The sequence below is a fragment of the Prionailurus viverrinus genome, chromosome E3, assembly GCF_022837055.1.
Source record: "Prionailurus viverrinus isolate Anna chromosome E3, UM_Priviv_1.0, whole genome shotgun sequence".
Taxonomy (NCBI): domain Eukaryota; kingdom Metazoa; phylum Chordata; class Mammalia; order Carnivora; family Felidae; genus Prionailurus; species Prionailurus viverrinus.
In genome coordinates, this window is record NC_062576.1 from 24,560,107 (window position 1) to 24,587,699 (window position 27,593).

The window sequence follows — 27,593 nt, forward strand, 5'->3', positions numbered from 1 at the left end:
TTTCTAAATGCACACATGTAACTCTCCCTCATTCTTTTGAATAGTTGCACTGTCAGGATTGTTTTACCAATTTTTCCAAGGGTCATGCAGTTTGTTTCCAGGTTTATCCGTGTTAGACTCTGTACTGAACAACCCAGCATGGTTATCTCTGTACACTTGGCTTTGTATTCCCTTCAGATAATATATAAAGGTTTAACTGAAGGAATGAAGAATATATACTTAAAAATTTAATACAAGGGCTATACCAAATTACAATTCTACTGACAGTTTCCAAGAGTTCCCTTCTTACTGCATCATCACCAGCACTGGGCACTGTTATTATTTTAAACCTTTTAAATATTCAGTTGCCAAACTGAATTCCAAAATCCTATATCTCATTTTTTGTTACCAGTGAGCTTTACTGTCAAATTCAGTAGATTCCTTCATTCTTCCCCTTCTTGCTTTTCTTCTGCAGATCAAACTCTGTTTCTTTCTGAGACCTCGCTTCTCAATACTGCTCTCTCCTCGTTTTCCTCCTACCTCTCTGCTGCTCCTCTCCTGTGTTTCTCTGGTGCTTCCCTCCAAATGTCAGTGCCTCATCAGTTCTGTCTTTGGTTGTCCTCTCTCACCTTCACATCTCCACAGGTGCAATTCATGCACTTCCGTGTGTGGAACCACATAACCAGAATACTGATGGCTTGCAGACCTGTGCTTCCTGGCTAGAACTCCTCAATGGAACCCCTCCAAGGACATCTCCTCTTGGAAACCTCCAACTCTACATGGTTAAAACTATCTTCTCCTTCCAAGATCTGCTCCATCTGGGCTATCCTCTCTTCACTGTTCTCTCACCCCCTATAGCCACATGGTAACGACGCTTTGCGGATTCTAACTCTGCAATGGCTCTCACATGCATCCCTTCCTCCATCACCATGGCCAACAGTTCAAGCCTACTCCACACTAGTGCAGACCACTGGAGCGGTCCAAATGGCCTCCATCCCTTTAATGCGTCCTTCGCACTGCGACTTGAGCATTCAAGATCCGCTCATCTTATGACCTTGCTTAAAATCCTTTAATGCCTATATGTCCTGTAGTATAAAAGCTCCTGAGCACATCCTTTATGTATAAATTCTCCATCACCTGTTTTATTCTGTCATGCACAGTCTCTCTTTCTCACCCTGTAACCTACTGAACTCCCTGATGGCCTCCCAAATTTCCATAGTCTCTGTTCCAACACAATATGCAACGTTCCACAGTTCCAACACCTGTATGCCTCATGTTGTTCCCTTTGCCAAAAATGCCTTTCCTCCCCACTGCCCCCATCATTCACATGTGCTAGGTAAACACCTGCTCACTTGGTAAGACTTGGCAAAAGGGTCACTTCCTCTGTGAATATTTTCTGACCTAACTCTGCTCAGGCAGGATGGTCTGGTCCTGCCTTCTACCTATTTCTGTAGAAAACAGTTAATAACACTTATTTCTTAACATGCCTGTCTCCCTCTACTAGACCCCAAGTTCCTTGAGAACAGGTATTATGTATATGCACTTCTGTATCCCCAATGCTGAGTGTAGTGATTGGCACAGAGCAGGCTTTCAATAAAAGTTTGTTGAATGAATGGATGGATAAATTAATGAAAACATTGCCTAATATGTATCTCTAAGAATTTTTTCTGTAACATTTATTAGAAAAAGATTAGGCTCTGGTACAGAATAATATATAATATTAACCGCTGTCTTAATTGATTTAGAATACTCTCTATTTGAGAGGCACCTGGATGGCTCAGTCAGTTAAGCATCCGATCTTGGCTCAGGTCATGATCTTACAGTTCCTGAGTTAGAGCCCCGCATCAGGCTCTTCACTGACAGCTTGGTGCCCGGAGCCGCCTGCTTTGGATTCTCTCTCTCTCTCTCTCTCTCTCTCTCTCCCCTTCCCTGTTCACGCTCTCTCTCAAATTTAATAAACATTAAAAAAAAATACTCCCTATTTGATATGAAGTGATACAAAAGTGTATAGTTCAAGTGGGTTCCTTTTCTTTGTCCCCTAATTAGTGAAAAAGGTATGCCATTAAAATAAATATATAAAACTATATATATATTTGAATTATAAATTTTTTTTTCAACATTTATTTATTTTTGGGACAGAGAGAGACAGAGCATGAACAGGCAAGGGGCAGAGAGAGAGGGAGACACAGAATCGGAAACAGGCTCCAGGCTCTGAGCCATCAGCCCAGAGCCCGACGCGGGGCTCGAACCCACGGACTGCGAGATCGTGACCTGGCTGAAGTCGGACGCTTAACCGACTGCGCCACCCAGGCGCCCCTATTTGAATTATATATAGCTATATATATAAATTAGATATGACTATATATAATACATAATTTAAATATATGTATATGTAGTTATAATTTAAATTATATATATAACTATACATACATATAGTTAATTTATATAACTATATATTTAACTGCATATAATTTAAGTTATATATAGTTACATATAATTTTCTTTAAGATTTTATTTTTAGGTAATCTCTACATTCAATGTGAGGCTCAAACCCACAACCCCAAGATCAAGAGTTGTATGCTCCACTGACTGAATCAGCCAGGCACCCCAGTTGTATATAATTTTAAAAATATATATGGGGGCACCTGGGTTGCTCAGTCGGTTGAGCATCTGACTTTGGCTCAGGTCATGATTTCACAGTTTATGAGTTCGAACCCTGAGCTGGGCTCTGGGCCAACAGCTCAGAGCCTGGAGCCTGCTTCGGATTCTGTGTCTTCCTCTCTCTCTGCCCCTCCTTTGCTCATGCTCTGTCTCTCAAAATTGAACAAATGTTAAAAAAAAATGTTTTTCGGGGCGTCTGGGTGGCTCAGTAGGTTGAGCGCCTGGCTTTGGCTCAGGTCATGATCTCACAGCTCTGTGGGTTCGAGCCCCACATCGGGCTCTGTGCTGATGGCTCAGAGCCTGGAGCCTGCTTCGGATTCTGTTTCTCCCTCTCTCTGCCCCTAACCCACTTGCATTCAGTCTCTGTCTCTCTCAAAAATAAATAAACATTAAAAAAACTTAAAAAAGATTTTTTAAAATATATATTTTAAGGGCACCTGGGTGGCTTAGTAGGTTAAAGCATCTGACTCTTGATCTTGGCTCAGGTCATGGCCCTGAGGTCATGGTTCGTGAGATTGAGTCCTGCATTGAGCTCTGTGCTGACAGCATGGAGTCTGTTTGGAATTCTCCCTCTCTCCTTCTCTCTGTCTCTCTGCCCCTCCCCTGCTTACTCTTTCTCTCTCTTAAAATAAATAAATAAATATGTTTAAAAATATGTCTATTTTATATATAATATTGATATTTTAAAGTATATATCAAATTATTTATATATATCATTTAAATATATAGAATTATATATTATATAGTTACACATAATTTAAACATATATAGTTATATATATAAGTGTATATAGTTAACATTTGGGATTGGAATCCTAAACGTTTGGCATATTAGGTCTTGCTAGACATGTACCAAGACTGGGGCATGCCCGGGGCCCTTCTTTTTCTCTTTCATGTTTATCAGCTCAGGATCCAAATGGGGCAATGGGCTGAGTTACTTTATCTTGGCTGATCAAGCTGTGTGTTTTGGGGCCACTTACACCTTCGCCCCAGTGGGACTGTCCTGCAACCATTTAATTATTCAGTACCGTAAACAAGATGATTCAAATCAGATAAGCTGATGGCCATCCTAGGATGCTGGGTGCTGGTAACATCTGTCATCCAGCCACCTGCCGGGAACCTCAGCCCAGCAGTGGCACAGAGCACCCGCGCCCCCTGCCCCCAGCCCCCCACCGGGACCCAGGAGCCTACGCGATGAGGTTGAAGCAGTCCTTGTTGGACAACTGCTCCTCCAGCAGAAGCCGCAGGGAGTGCTGGATATGAATAATGTACATGGAATTGGTCACAGAGATATCCAGCAGTATAACCACCCTAAAGAGAAACACAAGCTTTAAGAAGAGAACCGAATCTCTCAGATAATGTTTATTTTGTTCCATTTTACTATTTAAAGTTTTTTCCAGGGGAATTCTACATGCCAAACTTACAGCTGGCCAAAATCTTTTCCATGGTGTGAGGTCAATAGGAGTGGGTTTACAACAGTAGACTAAGGGGATCGTGGAAGCTTCTCTCCCAGGGGCTCCCATCATGGAGTAAAGTCACATCAGGGTGGAGATGGTTTAAGGGGCGGGGGATGCCTGGAAAGCAGGCATTTCCCTGTTTTAAAGCCCTAGCATTCATTATTCTAGATTGGGGTCTCTGTAGGGGAAACAGAAACAAGGTAAGCAAATTAGATGGGGAATTAGGTGTATCTGAGCCTCTGGGGAAATAAATGCATCTTTTTGTGACCTTTCTCTGTTTTAAGATCCTTAGCCCCATCTGGTCTTCTTTCACAACCTCAAATCAATTCCCAACTCCACCCTCTACTCTCATTTTGAGACAGCAATTATGGATAGCAGAAGCAAATCCTCTGGATTGAGAGTCAGAGTTCCACTTCCTGTGTGACTTAGGCAAGTCACAAAACCTCTCTGATCCTTCATATATTTAACTAGGAACTATTTATAAGACTTCTCATAGGTTAGTTTTGAGAATTAAATGATTGAATAATATAGTACTTTGTAAGTGGGAATGCATCCAATAAGGTGTGAAACGGTAAGGATGGCTATCATGGTTGCCAACTGTTTCTCCCTATGCAGAATCTATTACCTCCTGTCACAACAGCATCTTGATTTTCCTTTGGAAAACTCCTCTGCCTCTTTCAGGCCATTTGAATTGGGTGAAACAGAACCACCCTAAGCTTGAAGGGTGGGCATTTGACTTTTGGCAATTAGAACATCATACCTCCCAGGCCAGAGTTGAATAGCCCATCGATGGACCCCTACTCCAAGCCTGGGAGTGCTAAACTGGTAGAAAGCAAGTCAGGAGTTTCAGGTGGCTATCCTGCTACCTGGATGGGTAAAGCCTGCCTGAAAACAAAGCCAAAAGGGAAGGAAGTAGAGCCGAGAGACAGAGAAAGATTCCTGACACACGTGAACCCCTGGATGGAGCCATACCTGAAGACAGCAATCAAATCTATTTTAGAATTTTCAGTTACCTTAACCAGACTTCCCTGTTTTGCTTAAGCCAATTTGCATTTAGTTTCTGTGGCTTTTTAACTGAAAGAATCCTAAGTAAACACAACGATGATACACAATTATTGATATTGATGATGGTAGTGGTAACTTTTTCCTCCAAGGTTTCTGCTGAGTGATTGTTGATCCTTATCTAAGTGGTGGTTTCTGATGCTACCAACAGGGAATTCATGAGCTGGATGAGTGTGTATGTCACACACCAGACTCACAAAGGACAAGAACACTACTTTGAGGGAAGGTACCTTTTTTCACAGACGGTGCCCCAGATTCTTCTGCTGGCCAAGGAGAGCCACTCGATCCGCCTCTCATACATCCGCATAGCTCTGCTGAGCTGTTTCTGTAAACCCACAGGCCACAGAGTGAGTGACAGATCAAAGGATGGCTGGTTAAAGGGTCTGTGTGGGGAAGGTTGGCTTCTGGGAATGAGGTGTCAAGGTCATGGGTATCCAGGCAGTATAAACATTCCACTAAATCATTGATGAGTCTGCCACAAGACCAGGAAGTTCAAATATTTCATTGCCTCAGATGGGAGAGGAAGTAGATCTTGCCCCAAAAGATTAGAGACTTTTGTTTGACAGGTTCCTCCCTGGGAAACAAGTGTAGAAAGCTCCAGCAGTGCCTGGAGGCAGAGAACAGTTTCTGTTTATAAGAGGGAGTTCAGCCAATGGTTTTGGGTCTCCACATTCCATGGTGCCTTCCTCACATTCTCTCTTCTCATACCACATATTCTGACCTATTGGACCCATTACTAACCTGGTACTCATAGAGGAAGGGCGGGTCCACATGAACATTCTTCACTGTCCCGTCATGCCATTCAAATTGTACCATTGCCTTCTGCATTCAGGTGTTGCCAGGATGGGCAGCAGGTGAACAGAGCACATGTGGGGAATGACTGTAAGTTTAATTTGGGTGCTGGGCTCTCCAAATCAGATGCATAAGAGGGAAGTGGGCTTTGAGCACATCTGGGGGTGGGTTATGCCTCCCTAGTCATTGCCATGCCTGGAGCTGGTGACAGAAGTCCTTCAGGACAGTGGTCCCTGAATGCACCATGCCTGACAACTAGCCAGGCTCCCTTCTGGGGAGGCTCTTACAAACAGCAGGGTCTTGATTACAAGATATGGCTGGAAGTTTTGTAATAGGATAGTTGGAGACCTTGAAACATACTGGCCATGGGCTCATAGGCCTAGAAACCCAGATAGACCTTCATGGACCCTTCGAAAATCTAATTTTTCGTCCTCTGCCAAGTTGTCTAATTTTTCATCCTCTGCCAAGATATCCATCCACCCGGTCATTCATTAATCCATTGCTACAATTATCTATCCCACTTCCCTCTCATTCTTCCATCTTTTCAATGATGTTTCCCTTTACCTATTATTCCGTCCTTCCATTTCTCCATCCTTTCATTGTACTTTAATCCTTTCACCTTTTTTAATTCTGTCATTCATCCTTCTACTTTTCCCCTTCCATACTTCCATATGGAAGTTTACATTTCCATCCATCCATCCATCCATCCACCCATCACCCATCCATCCATTCATCCAACCAACCAACCAACCAACCAAACATCCATCCATCATTTTATCTATTCATTCATCATCACCATTTCTTTCTATCCATCCATTCATTCTTCTTTTATTTCTTTTTTCTATCCTTCCTTCCACCCAGTTAGCCATCTGGGAAATATTCATTGACTGCTTAGTTGTACTAGATAATGGGGATACAGGGTTGGAGAACAGAGTTTGTTCTCTTGGTTAATGTTTTTTTTTATTATTTATTTTTGAGAGAGAGAAAGAGAGCACAAGTGGGGGAGGGGCAGAGAGAGAGGGAGACACAGAATCTGAAGCAGGCTCCAGGCTCTGAGCTGTCAGCACAGAGCCCAATGTGGGGCTCGAACTCATGAGATCATGACCTGAGCTGAAGTCAGACTCTCAGCTGAATGAGCCACCCAGGCACCTCAAGAGTTTGTTCTTTTAAAGGCTCATAGGCCATTGGGGGTTTAGACACATAACAAGTACACATATTAACACATCATAAGAGCTGGAGCAGAAGCTGTACCAGGTACAGTGAGGATACAAGGAAAGTAAGTGTGTTCTGAGTGCACAGAGGAAAACCTTCAAGGAGGAGGTAACTATAGTACCTGACTTGCTCCCTCTTATCCCATCTCCCAAGTCCATTTTTCAAATCTTTGCAAAATAGCAGTTGGGATAGATCTGATGAGAGTTCTACAGTCCTGGGTGGAAAGCTTACAACCTACTCCAGACCTTTAGACCCCTACTCCCTGTGATCTGACTTATTACTCTTATTTCTTGAACATTTAAGAAGGGAAATGTCACAAAAGCGCCCCCCTGCAGAAGCCTGGAGAGAACTCTGACTCTGAGTTACCTCATAGATAGATGAAGATACTGTTTTCTGGAGAATAGGCACAAATTCCTCCACGGGAGAGAATGCATTGGGTGCCAGAACCTGATAAAGGCTTAGTTTTCTGGCTGTAAAAATAAATAGTGGGGTGTGAGATACAACCCTTGGAGCCCCAGAGGATTCATGACTTTAGTTAGTCACATGAGTCCTGGGTTCTGCCCTCATTGGGGACTTACCTTTTAGGCCATTGATCTTTAGCCATTCTGCAGAAGTCTTCTCCAAGTTTGGGAACTCAATTGTGAGGGGACCCTCATGCTTTGGGGGTTTAGGCAAGAGACCTGTGAGTGGCCCTTTTGTAATCTCTGTGGAAATCTAAATTAAATTTAAAAGCCCTCATTACAAAATCACATTTTAGAGCTTGGAATCCCTAGTCTCCCCGACCCACCCCATTCCCCTAAGTGGAGCATCTGAAAATATTACCTGGAAAATTAAGGCAATTCTGCCTTCCCCTCCCACCATCCCCATCCCCTTCTCTGGAGATTGCTAGAATTTCCAGAGTAAGAAGATGTCCCCAGCAATTTGCTTTCTCTTTGATTTGTCCATCCTCTTGGCCCCTTCCCCACCCTTACCATCAAGATCGGCACCTTGGACTTCAAGATGACAGATGGCCCTTCTGCGGGCTCCTAACACAAGGCTTTGAAGAAGTAAAAAGTAACTCCTACACCAGATAATTTCAGGAGCCCTGATCTAGCCTAGCTTCCCCTTACCCACATTTACAAACTGAAAACCTGAGGTTCTGAGATATTAAGTCATAACTCACGTATAAATAAGACACAGAACAGCAATTCCCAAACTTTGGACACTTGAGCACTGCCTTCATGAATTTTGCTGTATCTGAGTACCACTGTCCTGTTTAGAATTTTTTAAAAAAATTTATTTTAAAGTAATCTCTACACCTAATGTGGGGCTCAAACTCACAACCCCGAGATCAAGAGTGGCAAGCTCCACTGACTGAGGTAGCCAGGTGCCTCTAGAATTTTTTAAAAAATAAATCAACCATGGGGGCACCTGGGTGGCTTAGTCAGTAGAGCATGTGACTCTTGATGTTGGAGTTGTGAGTTGGAGCCCTACACTGGGTGGAGAGATTATTTTAAATTTATTTATTTATTTGCTTGCTTGTTTGTTTGTTTGTTTGTTTGTTTGTTTTAATGAGCGTGAACAGGGGAGGGGCAGAGAGATGAAGACACAGAATCAGAAGCAGGCTCCAGGCTCCGAGCTGTTAGCACAGAGCCCGACGCAGGGCTCGAACCCACAAACTGTGAGATCATGACCTGAGCCCAAGTCGGATGCTTAACCGACTGAGCCACCCAGGAGCCCCTAGAGATTATTTTTAAAAACTAACTCTTTTGGGTGCCTGAGTGGCTCAGTTGGTTAAGTGTCTGACTTCGGCTTAGGTTATGATCTCACAGTTCTGTGATGGTTCTGTGGGTTCAAACCCTGCATCTGCTGTCAGTGCAGAGCCCACTTTGGATCCTCTGTCTCTCTCTCTCTCTCTCTCTGCCCCTCCCCAGCTCACACATGTCCATGCTCTCTCTCTCTCTCTCTCTCTCTCTCAAAAATAAAATAAACATTAAAAAATCTTTTTAAAGAAGGAAATAAATCAAATATGTAATATTAAAGCCTTTAAATTATTAATTGGATTTCATTTAAAAAATTAATTCCCTTTTTGTACCTAAATAATTTTAGAAAGAAGATGTATTACAACAATAATGAACTTGTTTTAAATACATATTAGAAAAATTAAACCATGTACCTTGCAAACCATAAGTAATGCATGTATTGCATTTTGGGAAACTCCTGGAAAGGTTGTGGTGTCAGACAGACCTGGGTTTAATTCAAACTTGATCTGTCTCTAATCTCTCGGGTCTGAGGCAAATTATTTAGCCTTGTAAGTTCAGTTTCCTCATCAGTAAAATGGGGACAATAATACATCTGCAGCAGACTGTTGTTTTTAAAATAAGATAAGACATTTAAAGAGTTAAGCATGCTGCCTATCTTAGAATGGGCACTCTGTAGAGAGTTATTCTAATTATAATACAAACAGCTGTTATGATTTATAGAGACTAAATAGAAAAGCTGGAGCTAAAATGTAAGGTTCCAGTTTCTAGGTGCTGTGTTTCTTCCATTGTGTCCAACCAGGCCAAGATGTCTTCTATGACACAGCCACATGTTCATTTGGTGAAGCGATAAATGCATTCTCCGTGCCTTCTGTTCACAGTTAAGTTTCTGCACAGTCTAAACAGCTCATTGCTTTTTTTTTTTTTAAGTTTTATTTATTTAAGTAATCTCTACACCCAACACGGGGCCCAATCTCATAACCCTGAGATCAAGAGTCGCACGCTCCTCTGACTGAGGCAGCCAGGCGCCACTCAGCAGCTCATACCTTTTATGGTGCTGCGTCCATGAGCTGGCTGCGTTAATTTACTGATGTTACATTAGTGAAGTCGCCAGGCAGGGACGTTTGCCCTGAATGAAGTGCTGGGTGCCAAAGACTGTCTTCAAGATGGCCCACTCAGTGTGGCTGAGGTTTCTGTCCTTCTCCAAATTGGGGTGAAGGGAGAGGACAGTGATAGACGGGAAGGGTGGCAGGGGCCTGCTGGCCTTTCTCTGAAATCAACTTTTCAGCTAGAAAATCCATCAGGATCCTTCCAGCACAGTGGAAGGCCCACCCGGCTCAGGGGTGTCATGTACAGCAGAGGGCACGGCTTTGCCTTGTTTTTCTTTAGCACATGGGGGCCTTGGCAGCCATGCCCTCAGGGAGACCGGTGAGAAAGGAGAATGGAGTGAGGCCAGTTCCAAAATCTTCACCTACACCACCTACCTCCTTCATCATGCCCGTTAGCTCCTCATTGGGGGTCCTGTTGCGCAAGGCTTGGATGTGGCTCAGGAGGCTCTGGGCCTTCTGGATTTCTGCCAGGAGCTGGTCCATGTCCCAACTGGTATAGACCTGGGGGTAGCAGGAGTAATCAGCCATTAGAGGTCATTTGGCTACTAGCAATGGCCAAGGCAGGTCAAGCAGCCATGTAATTTCCCAAAGCTAAGTGTCAGATTGTTTAAACCAGACGTTATCAAGTAGGGTCCATTGGGGTGCCTGGATGGCTCAGTCAGTTAAGGGTCTGACTTCAGCTTAGGTCATAATCTTGTGGCTCATGAATTCAAGCCCTCTAATGGGCTCTGTACCACCAGTGCAGTGCTTGGGATTCTCTCTCTCTTCCTCTCTCTCTCTGCCCCTTCCCCACTTGTGTGCTCTCTCTCTCTAAAAATAAGTATATAAACTTTAAAAAATAAGATAAAATAGGGTCCATGTGTTAGATACAGCCTGCAAATGTGTTGTATTCCATTTCTACGGTATTGTTCTGCAGCATTTTTATTTTATTTTTTAATTTTTTTAACGTTTATTTTTGAGAGAGAGAGAGAGAGACAGAGTGTGAGCAGGGGAGGGACAAAGAGAGGGAGACACAGACTCTGAAGCAGGCTCCAGGCTATCAGCACAGAGCCCGATGCGGGGCTCAAACTCACATACCTTGAGATCATGACCTGAGCCCAAGTTGGAAGCTTCACCAACTGAGCCACCCAGGCACCCCTGAAGTATTTTTAAGTAACTGAAGGGTTTTCTAACCTTAAAGATACGAAGAAACACTTTACACCCACTGGGTTGGCCATAAACGTAATTTAAAGAGGACTTGAGCAAGCATTGGTGAGGATGTGGAGAGTTGGAGCCCTGTGCACTGCTGGTAGGGATGTAAAATGGTGCAGCTTCTGTGGAAACCAGTTTGGCACTTCCTCAAAGAATCGGACACAGAAATACCACATAACCCAGCATTTCCACTTGTAGGTCTATAACTCCAAATAATTGAGAACAGGAACTCAAGAGACTTGTACACCAATGTTCACAGCAGTTCACAACAGCCCAAGGGTGGAGACAACCCACATGTCCATCAACTGATGCATAAACAAAAGGTGGTACATCTAGAAAATGGAATATTCTTCAACCACGAAAAAGAATGAAGCTCTGAGACAAGCTACAACATAGATGAACCCTGAAAGCATTACACTAAGCAGGGGTGCCTGGGTGGCTCAGTTGGTTAAGCTTCTGACTTTGGCTCTGGGCATGATCTCATGGTTCATGGGTTTGAGCCCTGCATCGGGCTTTGTGCCGAAAGCCCATAACCTGGAGCCTGCTTCCGATTCTGTGTCTGCCTCTCTCTCTGCCCCTCCCCCGCTCACACTCTGTCTTTCTCACTCTCAAAAATAAAAAAAAAAAAAAGAAAATATTATGCTAACTGAAAGAAGACAAATACAAAAGGTATATGATTCTGGATATGAAATATCCAGAATAGGTGAATCCATAGAGATGGGAAGCAGATTGGTGGCTTCCAGAGGGCTGTGGGGGAGGGGAAAGAGGGAGGAACTGCTTAATGGGTACAGAATTTTCTTCTGGGGGGGGATGAAATGTTTTGGAACTGGATAAAGTTGGTGGTTGCACAACATAGTGAAAATACTAATTGTTCACTTTATTTTTTTTAAGTTTATTTATTTATTTTGAGAGAGAACGAGAGCAGGAGAAGGGCAGAGAGAGAGGGAGCGAGAATCCCAAGCAAGCTCTGCACTGTCAGCATGGAGCCTGATGTGAAGCTCGAACTCATGAACTGTGAGATCATGACCTGAGCCAAAATCAAGAGTTGGACACTCAACTGACTGAGCCCCCTAAGTACCCTTAATGGTTCACTTTAAAGTCGTTCACTCGATGTTATGTGAATTTTACCTCCAGTTTTAAAAAAATGTAAAGGAGTCACACATACACACAAATCCCGATTTCCAGCTCTTGAAAAATCCCAAGACCTGGCGGCACTGGGGTCACATTCCTCCAGAGCAACAGCGAGCTGGGGCTGAGCAGAGGCACCTCTCTAGACGGGGCATGTGCTGCCTAGTCCTCCAAGCCCCACACACTCTCTGCTCCCCGCCCCCTACACTCCATCGGAGTCAGCTGTAGGGTTTTGTTATCCTTCTATTGTTGTTTTGCTCATATTAAAAGAAGACAGGGGTGCCTCAGTGGCTTAGTTGGTTAAGCCTCCTATTCTTGATTTCAGCTCAGGTCATGATCTCACGGTGCCTGAGATCAAGCCCCACATCGAGCTCTGCGCTGACAGCGTGGAGCCAGCTTGGGATTCTCTCTCCCTCTCTCTCCCTCTCTCAAAAATAAATAAACTTAAAAAAAAAAAAAGAAGAAGACAATGAAATTTGTTGCAGCCATATCTCTCTCAAGGGCAGAAAAACAACAGAGAAGCCAAGAGGGCTACAGGTTTTAAGATAAAGGAATTTATTTTTAAGTTTGTTTGTTTATTTGTTTGTTTAGAGAGTGCAAGCTTCTGACACAGGGCTCCATCTGACAAACTGTGAGATCATGACCTGAGTCAAAATCAAGAGTTGGACACTTAACCAATTGAACTACCTAGGCACCCCTCTATTTTTTTTTTTAATTTTTTTTTTCAACGTTTATTTATTTTTGGGACAGAGAGAGACAGAGCATGAATGGGGGAGGGGCAGAGAGAGAGGGAGACACAGAATCGGAAACAGGCTCCAGGCTCTGAGCCATCAGCCCAGAGCCTGACGCGGGGCTCGAACTCACGGACCGCGAGATCGTGACCTGGCTGAAGTCGGACGCTTAACCGACTGTGCCACCCAGGTGCCCCTCTATTTTTTTTTTTTAAGATTTTATTTTTAAGTAATCTCTACACCCAACATGGGACTTGAACTCACAACCCTCCGATCAAGAGTCACATGCTCCACCAACTGAGCTAGCCAGGAGCCCCAAGATAAAAGATTTCTTAAATCAGCCAGTTTCATTCATTTACTGTACCGTCCTAGCCCCTGTGGTCCATGGCCTCAACAAACAGAGTCTGGGAAATGACAGAAATGACATAAACAGAAGGGGTGTTACCCAAGGAAAATGTTGCCTGACCTTGGCTCCTTGGTGTTAAATGCTAGACATGGCGACACTCGAACACTGTGAGATGCAAATATTCGTTTGCTTATGGCTATTCATGGTTACAGGCAAGACACAGTCTGTTAGCTGAACAGATAGTTGGATTTTCAACCCGCCAAATGGCTCCATACACATTTGCTAATTGTTACCTCCATTGTGGACACAGGTGGCACCAACGGATGGATTGGTACAGAACTGATGGCTCACTCACAGTTGACCCTGTAGTAGCAGGGATGTACTTGGAGAAAGACCTGAGACAATTGTTTCAGACTCACAGCTTTGATGGGAGCAGAGGTGGGGTGGGGCCCACGTTGTTGGCGACTGGATAGAGATTCGGGATTCTACCAGCAAGGCTTTAAAATGCCTCTAGGCACACTGGTATACAATCAACTCATCGCGCATGCTGAGCACAGGATCTCCTGTGACTTCATGCTGTCCCTGCTATTCCCACATATTCATCTTAACCTGATTATACTGAGCATGGTGGTGGGGGAGGGAAGCAAGTACAGATCCCCCAGAAACAGCCTTGGAGCCAGGCAGGGAGGGAGGAGAGGGATACCGCATGTTGACAGAAGGGCTTACCTCCGTCTCTGTGCTATAGCAGTGGTAGTAGCCCCCAAGAGCTTCTGCAAAGTTCTTTAGGACAGCCTGTAGGGAGGGAGACAGGGTCAGCTCTCCATAGGGCAATGCCAGTAGTCTGACAAGCCTTCTCCTTGACTGAGCCTCCCAACTGCCCAAAGGGAGAATTAGGTACAAGGAGAGTTGTGTTCTGGTCCTTAGTTTGGGAGGGGTCCCTGTCCATGCACGGAGCCCCCAACGCTGGCCCAGCTAGCTCCCTATGGCCAATCCAAGGGAAACATTGGAGAATCCCAGTACTTACAGGAGGCACCTGATCGTTGCATTTGTAGGTGATGACGTGGGTGATGAGGTCCCGTCCCACAGTGGACTGTTGGATGTAGTTGGACAGAATTTCAGAAGGCTGATCTGGGCTGGGGAGAAGACAGAAGAAAATGGGGTGCCCCAGGTCAAATCACTTTGAGGACCATCCAGAGAAAACGGGAACATCTACCAAACTGAACTGACCACGTGTGTTCCAGGTCACCTGGGGAACGTGTGGGGAGGAGTGGACTGCAGGCCTGGCCTGCCCTGGCTGCCCCCTGCCCTGACACCTGTGGACAGATGGCCTGTGAACAAAATCCTTCTCTCAAGCGTGTGTGAAGAGTCATGCTTGACGGTCTTTCCTCTAACAATGGATTGGTTCTCCAGCCCCCTTGATGTGGTCTGTTACCCACGTAGGAAAGGAGACCTACCAGCTGCCCATTATGGTCACCAGAGAATTCAGTCCCTTCAGGGTGAAGATTTTCCTCAGGGCTTGTAGCAGATTGCTGCCCCCATCAGGCTGGAGCTTCTTCACCCAGAGCTTGAGTTCCTGGAGGCTGTGTAGACAACAGACACCTAAACACAGTACTCTTTCAGGGTGCCAGGCTCAGCACAAACACAAGCTCATTTCAGACTAACAATAATTCTTTTCTTTTTAAAAATTTTTTAAGTTTAGGGGTGCCTGGGTGGCTCAGTCGGTTAAGCATCTGACTTCAGCTCAGGTCATGATCTCACGGCTCGTGGGTTCAAGCCCCACATCGGGCTCTGTATTGACAGCTCAGGGCTTGGAGCCTGCTTCAGATTCCATGTCTCCTTCTCTCTCTGCCCCTCCCCTGCTAACTCTCTGTCTTTCTCTCTCTCAAAAATAAACAAAAAAAAATTAAAAATAAATAAAAATAAATTTTTAACATTTATTTATTTATTTATTCATTTGTTTATTTTTTGAAAGAGAGAGAGAGAGACAGAGTGAGCACACAAGCAGGGGAGGGGCAGAGAGAGGGGGAGAGAGAGACAGAATCCCAAGCGGGCTCTGCACCATCAGCGCAGAGTCTGATGTGCAGCTTGAACTCATGAACTGTGAGATCATGATCTGAGCCAAGATCAGGAGTCGGATGCTTAACCAACTGCGGCCTCCAAGTGCCCAGACTAATAATAATTCTTGAGGTGGATACCTTCATTCCAATTTTATAGATGAGAAGACCCAGTTAGGACTTGCCCAAGGTGATACTGTAAGCAAATGGCAACACTGGGATATCAAGCCAGGCCTGACTCTAGGACCTGAGGTTCAAGTGAATTTGCCCATCAGGGGGTCTGGGCTAAGTTCCTTCTCCTCGATCCTGCCACACAAACCCCACTCCAAGTTCAGAGTGAATGCCCTGACCCCAGGAGCACTCCAAAAGGAGGCACCACGGCTGTGTGGCCGCATCTCACGTGGACTGGGATATACTCTGGCCCTAAGAGGGAAGAAGATGTGAAGCAGTGCTTTCTCCATTAAATACCTCACACGGTACCAGTGAGAGAGTTCTGCTCTTTCCGTTTCTCTTTGACCAAAAAAGTAAAGAAAGAAAAATAAGAAAAACAAAAATAAAATAAAAAACTTCAGCTCAGAGCTAGTAAGCCTGTCTTTCGTTATGCTAAGTGTTGAGTCTCCCTTTCAAACAAAGGGAAAGAGGCGCCTGGGTGGCTCAGTCAGTTGAGCGTCCAACTCTTGATTTCGGATCTCACAGTTCGTGAGTTCAAGTCCCTGCATCGGGTTAAGCACTGACAGTGTGGAGCCTGCTTGGGATTCCCTCTCTTTCTCTCTCTCCCTCAAAATAAATAAGTAAACTTAAAAAAAAAATAAACAAAGGGTAAGCAAATCCTAGGCCTACTGCCTTCTCTGGCCGATAGGTTTCAAGTTAGAATTTAATACCATTGTTTTGTTTGCTTTCATTGTATTTATTGTTATGGCTGCATCCTAATTTCGGCAAGTGATATGGGCTTCGTGATTATGGTACTGATAGTTTCCTTCAATAATCCATGTAGAATTGATGTTTTAAAATAGTACACGTGGCAGAGATGTGACAAAAATCACCAGGGTCATCCAGCAATGACTGCAGTTGAGAAGCTCTTGCCTATGACCTCATGGTGTCTTTCAGATCTAATATCCCATAGGTGGGGTGTAACTGGAGTGGGAACCACAGCAAAAAAACCACTCTCATTCACTGAGTGCCCTCATTTCATGTTCACGAGAGTTCAGTGAGGGATAGGTATCTCTGACCTCTCTCTGCCGAAGACAGTTGAAGGACTGGTCAAGGTCACCTGCTCTGGGCTTTGGCAGCCAATCCTGGCTCTGCCACTTTGGGCACATGCCCAATTGGGGCACGAGTCCCAGTTTTTTCATTGGCAAAATGGAGATAAGAATCCTATTCCAAGTGCTGGCCCTAAGTATTAAGTAAGATAGCTCATGCTAAGCGCTTAGCATCGCACCTAACATGTGGTAGGTGATCAAGGATTTTCTCTTCATGGAAAAGACATTTTTATTTACTGCCATAAGTAAGTAGAAATTCTTACACATCTTCCTTTTTCCCCCTCTACGCTCCCCTCCAAAACCTCAAACCAGAAGCTTCCAAATAAAGGACTAGTTAAATCATAGTACATTTACAGTGGTATACTAATGTAGCCATTAAAAAAGAGTAAGGTTGGGAGATCCTGGATGGCTCAGTTGGTTAAGCGTGCGACTCCTGATTTCAGCTCAGGTCATGATCTCGTGGTCTGTGAGATCAAGCCCCACGTCTGGCTCCACGCTGTGAGTGCAGAGTCTGCTTGGGATTCTCTCTCTTCCTCTCTCTTTGCCCCTTCCCTGCTCGCACGTGTTCACACACTCTCATTATCTCTCTCAAAAATAAATAAAAAAATAACATTAAATAAATAATATTAAAAATAATAAGGTAGATCTGTGTGTATTGAGAGAGAATGCTATGCAAGATTAAGTGCAAAGTCAAAGTGCAAGACAGTGCAACGCACTCCTGTTTGAAGAAGCACACTGATGCGTGTATGCGTGGAAGTAGGTAGAGGAAACAGTTACTGGGAGGTGAGAGAGACTCTATTATTTATCCTTTCATGCTGTTTGAATTTCTTTAAATGTTTATTTTTGAGAGAGAGAGAGACAGACCGCACAAGCAGGGGAGGGGCAGAGAGAGAGGGAGACAACAAAACCTGAAGCAGGCTCTAGGCTCTGAGCTGTCAGTGCAGAGCCCGAAGCGGGGCATGAACCCACAAACTGAAATCATGACCTGAGCCGAAGTTGGACATTCAACTGACTGAGCCACCCAGGCGCCTCCATGCTGTTTGAATTTTTAAAAATGAACACGTATTATCTTAAAAATAACAAAACTATCTTTGCTAGTTGCCTAGAGAAAAATGGCACCTTGTGGTTGTCTTGTCTTTTCATTTTGTGGATTGCTCACGACGCTGGCCACTTTTCCAAAGGTTACTGGTCCCTGCGCTTCCGCTCTGTGAGTTGACTCTTTGTACTCACTGACCTGTTGGTGTCTTGGGTTTGCACTGTGCTCATTCCCGAAAGACACTACCACATAGAGAGGAAAATGAAGCAGCAAACATTCTGGCCAAGGTCAGGTAGATACTCACGTGGAGGGGCTGACTTCCACGGGGTCTGGCCAGAGGGCGCTGGTGCTGGTGCCGAAGGACAGGACATACAGCTTCTCCTTGTGGCTCAGCTGCTCATCAATGAGGCTCTGGCAGACAAAGGGACATCATTGGCTCCTGGAGCCGTGGCCCACATGGAGCCTGGCTTCACTCCTCATGCCGGGGCTGGGCCCTCTCAGTTGGGGTGTGAGCCGTGCTGAGACAGGGTTGCTTAGTGGCCCCAAGCTGACATTTGCTTCCTGCCCACTGAGTCGCAAGGAAGTGTGGGATGAGTGCCCCTGGTGACCCATCCCAGCCTGTGTGCGTGGTGGAGCCAGGGCACCGGCTTCAGCCTACAGATTGGCACACCACCCTGGGAGGCTGTGTCCTGACTCACTCCCAGTGACTGCAGACTGACGTGGTCTTCCGGAGCAGCTCCTCAGGGTGGCCACACACTTGGGTCATGGACTATGGGGGGAGGGGATGTGAGCGTCTCGGCTACCCATCTCAGCATGCGCTATGGTTGGACCCTTAACTGTGGCACCCAGGGAGGGGTGGAACAGGGGTCAGGGGGCAGTGGCTTCTCGCCAAAACACGGTGGCTATGCGATGGGCACAAGGCCAGCCTGTTTGATGCTCTCAAGCTGCCGCTGATGAATCCCCAACAGTAAGATAGCTTCTCCTCTTCTTCCTGGCTAGTTAGAGTTTCATCTGTATGCCACCAACATGACCCCTGCCATGGCTAATATTTGACCAGCCCACCTGGGGAATCTTTAGAAACTCAGCCCCGAGGACATGTCATGAAGGGGTCTGTGCTATTTCCTGACATCCGTTGAGACCAGGAACGGGGGACAAGCGTGGACAACAAGTCCATGTTGAACCCTAAGAGTCCTCAAACTGACTATTGCCTCCAAAATTCTAGGGGTTCCCATAAGAAAATAGCCTCTCCACATTAGTTCACAGAGGCTACAGAGGTTTTATTTTCCATGCCAGACTTTGTACTGAGCACTTAACTTGGGTGAGCCCCTTTCATCCCAGGGCAACCCTGTCAGGTGGCCACTGTTATCATCATATTTTACTGATGAGGTAACCTAGGCATAGGGAGATTAGGTAGCAGGTCCACAGCCTCCAAGTGGCAGATGTGGCTGGGACTTGAGCCCAAGTCATCTAACTCTGGAGTTCTTAGCTTCTTTGTTATGGACAATGCCAAAGAAAATGGGATAGCTCTTGGGTCCAGAAAAGACCAGGAGACTGGGGCTATGCTATGCTGGGGTCAGTCCAAGTGATTAGTCTTCCCGTCCTCTTTCCGGGGAACTCGAGGGCTCTTGTGGACAAGTCTAGCTAGCAGGGACTGCTGTGGTAAGAATATTAGAAGCTCACACTAGAACTGAAAAGGACTCCGTGGTTGGGTTCACAGAAACCTTTGCAGTTGCTATAAGGGAATCCAAGGAGCAAGCTCACAAAGGGAAGGGGGTGATGGGGGTGGTTCCAGGTACTTCTCTGTGCCAGAGAGACTTACCAGGAGGTCATTTTGGAACTCCTCTTTTTGAGAGCCACTGCCAATGGCGGACACATCAACGATGATGCCAACTCTGGCTCCCTTGATGAGGCCAAATGCCTAAAACCAAAGAGGGCATGTGGAAATAACCAGCACAACTCTGTGCTTCTCTGAAGCCTCTTCCCAGGATCTCTGCATGATGCAGACATTGGAACATACCCCCCGACCTCAAAAAGCAGCAGAAGGCAGGCCCATTTTACAGAGGAAAAAGCAAGACTCGATGTCCTGACTTTAGATCTGGGCAGTATCTGTTCTTATTTCTTTCTTTAAAAAAAATTTTTTTTTAATGTTTATTTACTTTTGAGACAGACAGAGACAGAATGTGAGTGAGTTAGGGGCAGAGAGAGAGGGAGACACAGAATCTGAAGCAGGATCCAGGCTTCGAGCTGTGAGCACATAGCCCGATGCGGGGCTCGAACTCACGAGCTGTGAGATCATGACCTGAGCTGAAGTCGGCTGCTCAACCGCCGAGCCCCCCAGGCACCCCGTATCTGCTCCTATTTTGTGGCAGCCTCCTCTTCACAAGGGTTTTTTCCCTTACGTCCACTCTTATAAAGTAACACATGTCCGTTAAAGACAATTTGGAGACCAGAGGAAAGCATCCTTTGTAAGATACAAAGTCGGATATCTAATTCCATCCGCTGATTTTGTTCCATTTCTCTAGATCCTTATTTATTTTTCACCCACTCTACCAATCAAAGGTAGATGTGTCAAGTTCACGGCTGCCATGGTATTTCCGGGAGTTTCTAATTCTGTTTCTAGCGGTTCTCACATTCTATATGCCAACGAGGTTTGACTCTGCCCGGGACTTCATCCTGTTACGGCTCCATCATGAACCGGGATTTTCATTCATGCAAAACGGCTAGTTCTCTAGGGGCAGCGGGTTCCATTTGATGCTTTTGGCCTGAAATCTCACTTTCCTGCACGCCCAATTTTCCTGCTTGATTAACTTCTCCTCTCAGAGAGGTGTGTTTTATATCTCTCACATCCCAACATTTCCTTTCTACACTCCTTCAGCAAGTGATTTTTGCCTCCGATTTCACTGAGAAAAGAAAAATGAACCAGAGTTTTGTTTTGTTTGTGTTTTAAGTTATTTTTTATATTATTTATTGTTTTAAGTAATCTCCACACCCAATGTGGGGCTTGAACTCCTGACCCTGAGATCAAGTGTCACATGCTTCACTGACTGAGCCAGCCAGGCGCCCCTGTTTTATTTTTTATCTTTCCTTGCCTGCCTGCCCACCTTTGCCTACACACTTAGGCTTTTCCCCTGTTACAATGTATCTATGGCAACTACCAAAGCTCCAAGGCCAACCCTGTGGCTTCCATTACTGGCTCTTCTTTGGTCAAATAGGGACTTTGCTACCATAACCATCCCTTCTCCTGGACTTCCTGTTCCATCACCACACCATTTCCATCACCATACAAATAGGCTGTCCTGTTGCCCATCTGAAAAAGGAAATAAACCTTCCAGGACCCCACCTCTCCCTCCTGCTACCCCACCTCATTTCTCTGCTTCCTATTTTAGAGTTGCTTCCTTACCCCCCATTTCTCTGCCACCCCCTGAGTTTAGGCTCTCACCTCCTCACTCCCCTAAGCCACCCATGCCAAGGTGATCAGTGAGCTCACTCTTACCAGACCCAATGGGCAAATGTAAGTTCTCAACTTTCTCCAGTTCTGAGGGGCACAGGACACCATTTGGCTGTGTCAAGAACATGACAAGTTGAAGCACTTAATGAATACACTTGTCTTTCAGGACATCACATTTTCCTGTTTCTTCTTCCATTTGCTGGCCAGTCCTTCTTACCCTCCACCCTCTCCTCCCAAAGTCTAAATTAGGGGACTGTCCTAGGAACTTGTTAGATGTAAAATCTCAAGTCCCACCCTAGATTTGCCTAATTAGAGTCTGCATTTTAACAAAATCCACATCCCCCCACCGCCCCCACCACCACCAAAAGGGATTTGGCTGCCATAAGTTTGAGAAGCATAGGGTTAGGGGTCCATCATCCTTTAGCCTCCTTACCTACACCAGGGTTTGTCAAACCCCAAACTAGTGACATTTTTTAAAAAATGTTTATTTATTTTGAAAGAGAGAGAGACAAAGATCAAGGGGGAAGGGGCAGAGAGAGAGAGAGAGAGAGAGAGGGAGGGAGTCAGAGAATCCCAAGCAGGCCCCGGGCTGTCAGCACAGAGCCCAATGTGGGGCTTGAACCCACCAACTGTGAGATCATGACCTGAGCAGAAATCAAGAGTTGGATGCTTTAACCAGATGAGCCACCGAGGCACCTCCTGAACTGTTAACATTTTGAGCTGGACAGTCCTCTGTTGTGGGGAGCTGACCAGACCATTGTAGGGTGTTTAGCAGCTTCCCTGGCAAGCTGCCCTCCCAGTCTTGACAATGAAACATTTCTCCAGACAACGCCAAATGTCCCCTGGGGTGAGGGTGGAGGGACAAAATCACCCCCCCTCCCATTAAGAACCACAGTTCTGCACTCAGCCGCTAAGTGATCTCCCGTGTCTCAGGGATTCGAATACCATTGGTACACTGATGATAATCCAGTGCCCATCTGCAGGCAGAGCTCTTGTAGTTCCAAACTTCTGCATCTGACTGCCTGCTCGCGTCTCTGCCTGGGTGTCCAGCAAGCCTCTCAGACTCCATGTGGTGAAACCAAGACCTCTTGATTTTCCTCCTCACACATGGTCCTCTCGTGAACGGCCTTCGACACGCACCCCGCTGGCCCCAAGCCCATGCGATCCACCAGCCCTGCCGGCTCTACCTTCAGGCCACGCCCTGAGTCCAACCATTTCTCGTTCCATCCACCTGAGCGCTTGAGCCTAAGACACCACCACTCTGACCTGACCTTTGTTCTCTATGGTCAGTTTATGAAGCAGGCACAATGGCTTTTTTGAAACTTAAGTCAGATCATGTCACTCCCCTGCTTAAAACCCTCACCTGTAGAATAAAATCTGAACTCTGCAAGGACATTCCTGATTTGAGCCTCCTCTCCTCCCCTTCTCCTCCATGTTGTTCACTCTGTGCTTGCTGCCCTGACCTGCTTGCTGCTTCTAGAATATGCTAAGCTTGTTCTTGTCTTAGAGCCTGGGCATTTGCTGTTTCCTCTGCCTGGAACATTCTCGCCTAGACGTCTACATGGGAATGCCCTTATTTCCTTTAGGTCAGTTGCCTGTTCAAAGGCCTCCTCTTTGACCCTTCTATTTCAATAGTCCCCCTTTGGGGCCCCTGGGTTGCTCAGTCGGTTAAATGTCTGAGTTCAGCTCAGGTCATGATCTCACAGCTTATGAGTTCAAGCCCCGTGTTGGGCTGTATGCTGGCAAGGAGGAGGCTGCTTTGGATTTTTCTGTCTCCCTCTCTCTGTCCCTCTCCTCCTCCCCTCCTCTCAAAAAATAAATAAATAAACATTTAAAAGAAAAACAGCCTTCCTTCTATCCTACTCTCGATTCCCTTACCCTGCTTACTTTTCTTTAAACACTATCACTAACTTGACCTTGCATATGATTTGCTAAATTATTCATTGTCCTCTCGCACTGGACTATAATCTCCACGAAGGTGGGACCTTCATATTGGTCATGTTTCTAATCCTTAATCCTGGACCAGTGCCTGATATGTAGTAGTCTTCCAACCAATATTTGCTGAATTCAGGACCCAAATGAGGTCTGAGGCCTCCCAGGACATTACCGATCCTCAGGGGCCGAAAGGAGCTCAAATCAAGGGCCAGTTTTATTCCTTTTAAAATTTGAGGAACTGCCCTTAGAGCATTTGTTATTGAAAACATTCATCCCCTTACACTTAGCCATTGGAATTCTAGACGTTTTTCCGATAGAAATAACTGGAAAAGTACATAAGAGGGGACTGGAGCCTGGTGATGCTAGATATTCCCATTTTTCAAGCGAGGGCTAAAAAACAGACATAAACATGAAACATCAGGATTTTCAATCTTGGCAACTAACTCGGGAAATATTTAAACTGTGTGGGCCAAGAAAAGCATGGCTGTGGGCCAGATTTGCCAGCATGCCACTAGTTTATAAGCCATAATATCCTCCATAAATATGGAAACAGACACCCAGAGGAGTGAGGCCACTTGCCTATGGCCTTGCTGACAGTAGTTGGGAAGTGGGCCCAGTGATGGCCTGTCCGGCACCCCAGGCTGCCTCAGCACCCAGAGGGCCCACGAGTTGGTTTATGGGTGATCGCTTCCCTGGGATCCAATCCGGGCTTGTTTCATGGTTCCTCTGTAGCTCCAACAGAAAAGGGTACAGCAGGGCCACCTGGGTGGCTTGGTCAGTTGAGCGTCCAACTTGGACTCAGGTCGTGATCTCACGGTTCGTGAGTTTGAGCACGATGCTCGCTGCTGTCAGCACAGATGCCACTTTGGATCCTCTGTCTCTCTCTGTCTCTCTGCCCCTCCCCTGCTGTCTCTTTTTATCTCAAAAATGAACAGGGGCACCTGGGTGGCTCAGTTGGTTAAGTGTCCGACTTTGGCTCAGGTCATGATCTCGTGGTTTGTGAGTTCGAGCCCCACATCTGGCTCCAGGGTGTCAACATAGAGCCTGCTTCAGACCCTCTGTCTCCCTCTCTTTCTGCCCCTCCCCTACGTTCGCTCTCTCCAAAATAAAATGTAAAAAAAAATTTTTTTTAATGAATAAACATAAAAATAAAGAAAGAAAGAAAAGGGTTGAGCAAAGAAAGGCCCAGCAATCCCTGCCTCCTTTGTCAAAAGTGCCAGGACAGGTGTAATAGAGGTGGGTAAGTACGCAGAACATTCCCTGAACGGATGTTTTTGGAGTGTGTGAAGATTTCATCCCTCTGGGTTTTTCCTGCCTGTGTTATCATGTGCAACCAGAGGGGGCATGCCACAGCTGGAGTCGTACATCCACTGACCAGTCTAAGGGAGTGAAGAAGGTTCTGGATCCGAGACACAGATGACACCGGGGAATCAGCTGTGACAGGCAGCCTCAGCACTATGTTGTCACCTACTGGTCTTGTGTAGGGGTGGGGGTTGGGAGCAGGGAGCATGAATTTCAGCATCTGCCTGTCCCAGGGTTAAAGCAAGAACTGAGGATTACCTAAGGTGAAGCAAATGGTGAGCCAGTAATGTATCAGCTGGAGGAAAATAGGCGGACACAAATAAGAAAGCAAAACAAAGGTTAATTTGCCCAGGATCACTTTTCAACCCTTTGGATCTGAGGAAAGCATTTATTCAAACTTCTCAGAGAAGTTATGTCCAGATGATCAGCCTTAGTCATGACTTTCACTGTGGGTCTGAGATTAAATGGCTTAGGGGAACATCTGTTGTTTTCACCTGCCCAGGATCCATTTTCTGTTCTGGTAACAGCACCCTGGGTTTCCACGTGCAACCATCTATCCCCCTTTCTCAGTCTATGAGATTTGGGGGTATGTACCCAGTCTCCCTGCACGTCCCCTACCCCCTAGTTCCAGATCTACCTGTTAGTATATATCACTCCTTGGCTATGGTGATCTAAACTGGCTATGGTCTAAATTGGCCCGAAGAGAGTAAATTCCAGGACTTGGGTGGGCACAGTGGGAAAGGAAGGTGAGGACCCTTTCAGAGGGTCACTTCAGCTGGTGTCATGTAAGCCTAGAGCTGCTGGTGACCACTTTTCCAAGCTGGGGAGAGCCTTCCTAAGAATAAAACCCAGAGGAAAGCAGAGCTCAGTGACAAAGAGATGACATCATCTGAGCCCATGGATACAGCTGTGTTTGGGTTTTTCATTTATGTAGGTCGAGAAATTCCTTTTTTTAGTTTAAGCCAGTTTAAGTTGGAGGTCTATCATTTGCAGCTGAAAGGACTGTGACAAATACAGATGGACCGAGGACAAAGGGGGAGGAGAATGAGATCCTTGTCTCTTACCTTCCTGCTGCTTTCTGTGAGCCACTGGATTCTCTGTTGATAGAGTTCAATAGCTCTGCCAAAACACCAGAAAGACTCATCATCCAAGGTCACCTTCATCAGTGAGCAACAGCCACTTAACATGCATGGGAAGAAGGTGTGGATGGGATTTTGGGGTAATGTCTTGCTTGCTCTTCTCAAATCTGTGTCTCCTCAGGTGGGACTTCCCAGTCACCTGGAGAGGATCATAAATGCCCAACGGGGGCATTTCAGCAGCATGTTCTCAGTGGACTGATTAACAGAAAAAGACTTAGTTTTTCTAGTCTAGGGGAACTTCTTGAATGTGCCTTATTGCAAACCATTCCAATGGCTGGATGGAGACAGCATGTAACAGGTGCTCCAGTTGAGGACTCATCACTTGAATGTAACTGTTGCCCTCATTGAGAACAGGTGGGATTTGGGAGCCTACTGAAGGGCAAGCAAGACCTTTGATGTGAAATCATGGGGCAGTGGGTGGCGGGGAGAGTTTTAAGGTACAAATAGAGCTTGGAGCATGAACTTCATAATGGGACAGGCTGGTCCTTGAGATTCAGCTCTGCCGTTTACTAGCTGTGTGACCTTCAACAGGTGTGGTAACCTCTCTGAACCTAAGCTTCATCATCTCCAACAAGAAGATAATACCAGGACTCTACCCAAGTCAACTTGCCAGAAGTCAACTTGCTGAAAATCCAATTGATTCCCTGAAAATCTATTTGAATTAACCGAAGAGGCTTGAACATTCCTTAACATGCTCGATTCACAATTAAAACCAATCAGCCAAGGGGTGCCTGTGTGGCTCAGTCGGTGAAGCCTCCGACTTCAGCTCAGGTCATGATCTCAAGATTCTCACGGTTTGTGTGTTTTGGGCCCCGCATTGGGCTCTGTGTGGATGCTCAGAGCCTGCTTCGGATTCTCTGGCTCCCTCTCTCCACCCCTCCCCTGCTCATACTCCCTCTCTCGCAAATAAATAAATAAACATAAAGAAAATCAGCCAAAATATTGCAGAATTCTTTAAAAACCCGTTTAAACCTTCATATCCAATATACATTGTTATAAAAGTTAAAATGTTTTGATAAATCTGGAAAATTGGTCAGTTAGCAACTGAATTTTGGATAATTGACTTGAGAGTGACACTATATTTCCAGTTGTTGTGAGGTTTAAATAAGATAATACATGTAGCCCTCAGCAGAATTCCTGACACGTTAATAAATGATGGGTATTTGTTATTATTATAGCCTTTTAGGAAACCTTATGCAAACAGTAATCATGGATCATAGATTTCTATAGCAGGGATGGAATGTATACATGTACTATGAAAAGCTGGTTTTGACATGCAATTTGCAAAAGTATAAACTCAGTCTGTCATTGAAAAAGTGGTCACTCTTAACTATTTCACATCAAATGAAGGTGTAAGGTTTTATGTGCTCGCCTCAAGGGCCCATGGATTTTATTTTATTTTTATTTTATTTATTTATTTATTAAAAAAAAATTTTTTTTTTAAACGTTTACTTATTTTTGAGACAGAGAGAGACAGAGCATGAATGGGGGAGGGGCAGAGAGAGAGGGAGACACAGAATCGGAAGCAGGCTCCAGGCTCCGAGCCATCAGCCCAGAGCCTGACGCGGGGCTCGAACTCACGGACCGCGCGCGAGATCGTGACCTGAGCTGAAGTCGGACGCTTAACCGACTGCGCCACCCAGGCGCCCCTATTTTATTTTTAAATGTTTATTTATTTATTTTGAGAGAGGGAGAGAAAAAGCATGCATACTGCATTTCTTTGATTACTAGAAAGAGTGAACACTAAAATATATACACTTTTAGGGGCACCTAGGTGGCTCAGTCGGTTAAGCGTCTGACTTTGGCTCAGGTCATGATCTCATAGCTCATAAGTTCGAGCCCCTTGTCTGGCTCTGTGTCAACAGCTGGGAGCCTGGAGCCTGCTTCAGATTCTGTGTCTCCCTCTCTCTCTCTGGCCCTCCCCCACTTGTGTGCTCTCTCTCTCTCTCTCAAAAATAAACAAACATAAAAAAAATTTTTTTTATTATAAAAATAAAAGAATATACTTTCAGTG

General features: G+C 45.4%; 1 protein-coding gene across 3 annotated transcripts in view; it reads right to left on the reverse strand.

The window, feature by feature from the left end:
- Positions 1-27,593, reverse strand: part of VWA3A (von Willebrand factor A domain containing 3A) — a 60,652-nt gene that overhangs the window by 21,431 nt on the left and 11,628 nt on the right. For all 3 annotated transcript variants that reach the window (XM_047838505.1, XM_047838506.1, XM_047838507.1), the window contains exons 6-17: positions 25,505-25,559; positions 19,575-19,673; positions 18,060-18,166; positions 14,861-14,986; positions 14,431-14,539; positions 14,133-14,198; positions 10,386-10,511; positions 7,741-7,876; positions 7,529-7,632; positions 5,900-5,980; positions 5,389-5,483; positions 3,831-3,950 (exon numbers count right to left, since the gene is read on the reverse strand). In XM_047838505.1, the coding sequence (XP_047694461.1) occupies positions 3,831-3,950; positions 5,389-5,483; positions 5,900-5,980; positions 7,529-7,632; positions 7,741-7,876; positions 10,386-10,511; positions 14,133-14,198; positions 14,431-14,539; positions 14,861-14,986; positions 18,060-18,166; positions 19,575-19,673; positions 25,505-25,559 (1,224 nt within the window). The remainder of the gene's footprint in view (positions 1-3,830; positions 3,951-5,388; positions 5,484-5,899; positions 5,981-7,528; positions 7,633-7,740; positions 7,877-10,385; positions 10,512-14,132; positions 14,199-14,430; positions 14,540-14,860; positions 14,987-18,059; positions 18,167-19,574; positions 19,674-25,504; positions 25,560-27,593) is intronic.